General features: G+C 43.1%; 1 protein-coding gene across 2 annotated transcripts; it reads left to right on the forward strand.

The window, feature by feature from the left end:
• The first annotated feature begins 307 nt into the window (after nt 1-307).
• LOC106821235 (surfeit locus protein 4-like) lies at nt 308-3979 on the forward strand. 2 transcript variants are annotated; one of them, XM_014825950.1, is made up of 4 exons: nt 308-439; nt 1845-2108; nt 2298-2341; nt 2983-3979. In XM_014825950.1, the coding sequence occupies exons 1-4, from the start codon at nt 374-376 to the stop codon at nt 3437-3439; spliced, it is 831 nt and encodes a 276-aa protein (XP_014681436.1). In that variant the 5' UTR covers nt 308-373; the 3' UTR covers nt 3440-3979. The 2 variants fall into 2 exon arrangements, with proteins under 2 accessions (XP_014681436.1, XP_014681437.1); XM_014825951.1 differs by lacking the exon at nt 308-439 and adding an exon at nt 577-650.
• The last annotated feature ends 1282 nt before the right edge of the window (nt 3980-5261 follow it).

Consider the following 5261-nt stretch of genomic DNA (forward strand, 5'->3'; position numbering starts at 1 on the left):
CAAAAGTTTGCAGGTGTACCAATTTTCACACTTTTCTCACAATTTGAATGATTTTGATAGTATCCTGACCTAACTGTACTGGCAGTGGCAGGGCAGAGCAGTGAATAGACTGGTACCCGGTCGACAGTTCCACACGCTACACTAACAGCGAAGTCAGTGCTTCTATTCTATTTCTGTGAGTCAGTGTGGTCAGTGTAGCGAAGGATATATGCCGGAGTGAAGGTGGCAAACGGGTACCAGTCTAAGCAGTGGAGCGAGAGCGAGAGCGCCAGCTGCGCCATCTGTCGTTGAGTTTGGATGTACGGGTGTCGTAAAAAGTTGAAGCATGAACTCAGTGCATGAACACTGAACTTACTGTTTTGCAATCTAAGTAATGATGCAGAATCAATCGACAACATCAAGTCGATGGCTAAACAAAGCAGAAGATATTGCTGATAACGTAAGATTTGTGTGGATCATTGTCATGTATCAAAAGTGATTAAAAGTACAAATTACAATAATATTTGTTTATGTCACATGACTTGTAATTTTATGATGGCTGAACCTGTATACAAATTACAATAGTCAATACATTGTCATTATACCAAAAACATAATAATTAGTCTATTATTACTATTACATGTTGATGTTACCTTTAGTGCTATTTGCAGGTAGTGTGTTAGGTCTTGCACACACATTTCAAATTCAAGATTTTAGATAACTACTAGTACTAGTAGTAGCGATAGTAGTCACGTGACGTCGCAATGAGGAATTTGAGCAAAATGGCACAAGCCACAAGTTCAACTTTGGATCAATTTTTAATTATGATAACTAATAAATTTCTATAAGTATTATAGCTCATTATAATCACGAGATATCAAATAATAGTGTTACAATAATGTTTTTCCGTTTGTGTTGACGAGTATGGAGTTTGACTATTGCTAGTACTACTATTAGCTGTATGCAAAAAGTATTACAACTACAAGCACATATGTTACTGACATGTTGTTAGTACTCGCAACATTTGGGTAATTCTAATTGTCTTTGGGGATGCATGACATTGGGTAATTGTCCTTGGGGGTGAATGGTATCAGGTGATGTCAGGGGTGTTGAATATTCGGGAAGTAATTGTCAAGAGGGGAATTCTCCATGGTGTTACTGTTATTGTCCAGAGGTTAATTGCCGGCGTGGTGATTGTTCAAGGGGGTGGGGGCCGGAGTATTCGTTCTCACATCCTATCCTTGAATTCTTTGTGTCCTGTCCTGAAAACAGTTCTGACAGGCATGTGTCAGTGGCGGATCCAAGGGGGGTGCAAGACGCATGCCCCCCTTATTTTTTGCCCCCCCCCTTAATTGGCATGCGAAGTGTGTGCACCGGCGCTATCGCAAAATCCCCACCCCCTAAAATGAAATCCTGTACGCACTTGCGTTCCCCCTCCCTATCTCAAAATCCTGGATTGTACGTTCACTATGTGTTGTATGTTGCAAATTCTATATCAAAATTTAACTGAACAATCTTTGGCACAAAACATAATATTTTTTCTTTAGAATACACAAAAGTTACATTAGATGTGTTGTACTAAACTGGCAGGACAAAGTCCTACATGGGTCAAGCTAGTATAAAATATATAGCTACTATTAACTTATTAAGACATTCAGACGGTATTTTTAGTGCATTGACCAGACTCCGGCATTTGTCAAACTAAGCATCCAGCCGTAGATCGGGAAGTATTTGACTCCAGATGCCTTAAGTATTAATTTGCTCTGTACATTTAATTTTTCTAAATTCTTTTTGTAATTTATATATACATATATATATATTGTGTGATTTGTGAGGTGCATTGCTAATTTATTCTATGAATGCAGGTTTTGAGAAAGAGTAAGGTGATTCTTCCGCATCTCGCTCGCCTATGTCTGATCAGTACATTCTTGGAGGACGGTTTTCGCATGTGGTTCCAGTGGCGTCTACAAGCCGACTACATGAGCGCCACCTGGGGGTGTGGCGCTTTCGTCGCAAATGCCTTTGTGATTGTCAACCTGGTTGGCCAATTGTCAGGATGTGTGATGATTCTGTGTAGGGTGAAAGTAGCGTGGGGCTGTGGCATTCTAGGAGCTTTAATTCTACTTCAGGTATGTATGTGAGGGCGGAAATTTACTTATGATAATCCGCATATGGACACAACTCATTGTTCAGCACACAGCGAGCATTGTGTAGTCAACGTGGTAATAATACCAGGAGTCTATCAATAGATTAGATAGATCTATTTATAGACTCATGATAATACACTAGTTGCTTAAAATTATTTTCTTGTTTCACAGACGATAGCATACAGAATACTGTGGGAAGGCACCTTCCTCTGTCGGTATGTATTGGTTAGTTTAGTCCAGGGGAAAAATTAAAAAAAAAATTTCACGGGCTACTTTTCAAGCTCGCGTGCATGAAAATAGCACTTTAAAATTTGGTTTGCATTGAACTCTATGCAAATTTCCGGGGGCTCTTTTTGACATTTCCGGGGCTCTTTTTGACATTTCCGGTGCTCTTTTTGGCATTTCGGGGGGCTAAATCGCCCCGAGCCCCCGTGTATTTTTTTCACTGGTTTAGTCTCTCATCTGTCGCCTGTTTTTATTAGCTATATATGTCATGAAATGTTAGAAATGCTCAGAATTAAGCAAAAAAATCTCTTCAACTGACAATGTACATGCAAAATGATGAACGTCACTAACAATAATTGGCAGGAGTCAACTAGATTGCTACGTCTTCCATATCGAGTCTGGAAACCCAACGTTAACTATTCGCTTATTTACTTATTATGCGCTGTGGCGCCCCCTGGTGTCCTCGCTCCCTCCGAAGACTCAACGTTAACTATTCACGTATTTACTCGCGATACGGTGCGGCGCCCCCTGGTGTCCTCGTTCCCTCTCTGCAGACCCAACGTTAACTTTCGCGTATTTACTCACGATACGGTGCGGCGCCCCCTGGTGTCATCGTTCCCTCGCTCCACAGGAACCTGGCGCTGGCGGGCGGGCTCATCCTTGTGCTAGCGGAGAGCAAGGACGAGACGAAGCGGAGCATGTTCGCCGGCGTTCCCACGCTCGCCACGAACCGTCCGAAGACCTACCTGCAGCTAGCCGGACGCGTGCTTCTCGTCCTGATGTTTCTCTCCCTCGTGCGGCTTGAAGCGACGGCGCCGCAGATCGCTCAGAACGTTCTCGGAACCGCGCTGATCCTCCTCGTCGCCGTCGGGTTCAAGACGAAGCTGACTGCTCTTGTGTTGGTCGCGTGGCTGGCGGCGTTCAACGTGTACGCGCACCCGTGGTGGCGCATCTCCGCCTCGCATGCTGTGCGTGACTTCCTCAAGTACGACTTCTTCCAGACGCTGTCAGTCATCGGCGGCTTGCTGCTTGTAGTCTCGCTCGGTCCCGGTGGCGTCAGCTTTGACGAGAGGAAGAAGGAGTGGTAACAATGGCCGACGTCGTTGCCGCCGGCGACGTTTTTTATCGGCGTCGTTGCCGTCGGCGACGTCGTTGCCATCGGCGACGTCTCTCACCGGCGTCGTTGCCGTTGGTGTAGTCGGTGATCGACTGTGGCGTTGCTATCACGATAATGTTACCGGTACCATAACGAGCCGTTGTCGTAGCGGTTGTGGTAGCGGTAGTATAATTGTCTGGTGGTGGTGTCGTGTCGTTGCTGTACTGTGGTGGCTACACTGGCTGTGGCGTTGCTATGACGATAATGTTACCGGTATCGTAATCGCAGTGGCGTCATTGTCGTGGTTGTTTTGGTAGCGGTGGTGTAATTGTCTGTTGGCGGTGCCTTCGCATGTACGGTAACGAGTCGGTGATCGCCCGTTAGCTGTGGGGTTGCCAAGACGATGATGTTACCGATACGATATTGAGCCATTGGTGGCGGCATTGTCGTGGTCGTTATGGTAGTGGTAGTGTACCGTATATACTCGCGTAATAACCGCAAATTTGGCCTCAGATTTCAACCCTGTATTTGCTCTGCGGTTTATAAGTGCGCCATACCGTGAGGGGAACTATACTAGGCGCAATACTTGGTTAGCCGATTCAAATTGAGGTGCGGCTTGTAGGCGCCCGCGGTTATTACGCGATCATATACGGTAATTGTCTATCCTCGGTCTCGTCGCCGTAATGTAGTGGGCTATGGTAAGGATATTGTTATTGTCCACGTTGGTGGCCTCCTTGCCAGAGCTATTAAGGTAATAGTACCATGACCAGTATTCAGATTTATAATGATGTCCAGACGAGATGAGTCATGCCCACTACTGAAATGGTGCTGAAATGGAGCTTATACTTAGTTAGGTGCACTATATTGGTTTCTAAGATCGTATCAGGTCGCAGGTTATGGTTCAATAGATTATCATGTACGGATATTCTAATTTGATTATTAAGACTTGGCTGTTTGTTTAAAATTCTTCAATCATGGTTAGACTTTGAATTTGATAAAACTGTGTGAGAAATAGTGCATGTGACATCGTTTGACCTTATTGTGACCAATTTTTATTACGTAAAATGATGTCACTAATAAAGAACAAATAATGTGAGGGTCCTAGATATTACATATGTTAGGTTATTCTCTTGTAATCAGAGGTAACTTTCATATTTGTCGTTTAAACACCACATTGTCGTTTGTCTTGTACTTGGTGCTTTGTCTTTCGTATTTTCAAAGCCGTGATAACGGTGACGAGTGCAATGTGGGTAAATTTAAGCGCAAACTTTGAATGCTGGGGATTATCTCTGAAAATTCCATGTGTTTTCGTGTTGAAACACAGGCACGTCATTTTACCAGCTTTACAGTTAAACTAATTATTATCATGCAAACTGATGTTCACATGTAAGCTGGTCCTATGATGTCGATATATAAGTTTTATTCTCTAAGTTGTTGACGATATTAAGTATATGGTGACATGTTCAAGCTTCCATGTTTTGTGATTAAGTGACCATTTGGTGACATATCCGGTGATCAAGTGATGTATTGTAATTATGAATAAATAATTTTTTGCCACAATTTAAAAAAATGAATTGTTGGTGTATCGCATATTCAGCTGACAACTATATTTGTGGTGTTTATGTGAAACTGAACTGATACCGCCTATCCCTTACTGCCATGATCCTTAAGTGTAATGAGTACTAATGACTTGATAATCTTGTTGCGTTGCAATAATTATAATATCATTCTGAGGGGATAGTTAATCTTTTCGTGCCTTCTTTAGAAGTAACGCACGTAGAATATACGTCGAGGGAGGAGCAATCTTAAGCAGG

This window comes from Priapulus caudatus, unplaced genomic scaffold, assembly GCF_000485595.1.
Source record: "Priapulus caudatus unplaced genomic scaffold, Priapulus_caudatus-5.0.1 Scaffold64, whole genome shotgun sequence".
NCBI classification, from domain to species: Eukaryota; Metazoa; Priapulida; class Priapulimorpha; order Priapulimorphida; family Priapulidae; genus Priapulus; species Priapulus caudatus.

Excerpts from the sequence above, each read along its gene's own strand:
- LOC106821235 (XM_014825950.1), top strand. The coding sequence starts at position 374 with ATGATGCAGAATCAATCGACAACATCAAGTCGATGGCTAAACAAAGCA. Across the intron at positions 440-1,844 it reads CAGAAGATATTGCTGATAAC|GTTTTGAGAAAGAGTAAGGT; the intron begins GTAAGATTTGTG and ends CTATGAATGCAG. Across the intron at positions 2,109-2,297 it reads GAGCTTTAATTCTACTTCAG|ACGATAGCATACAGAATACT; the intron begins GTATGTATGTGA and ends CTTGTTTCACAG.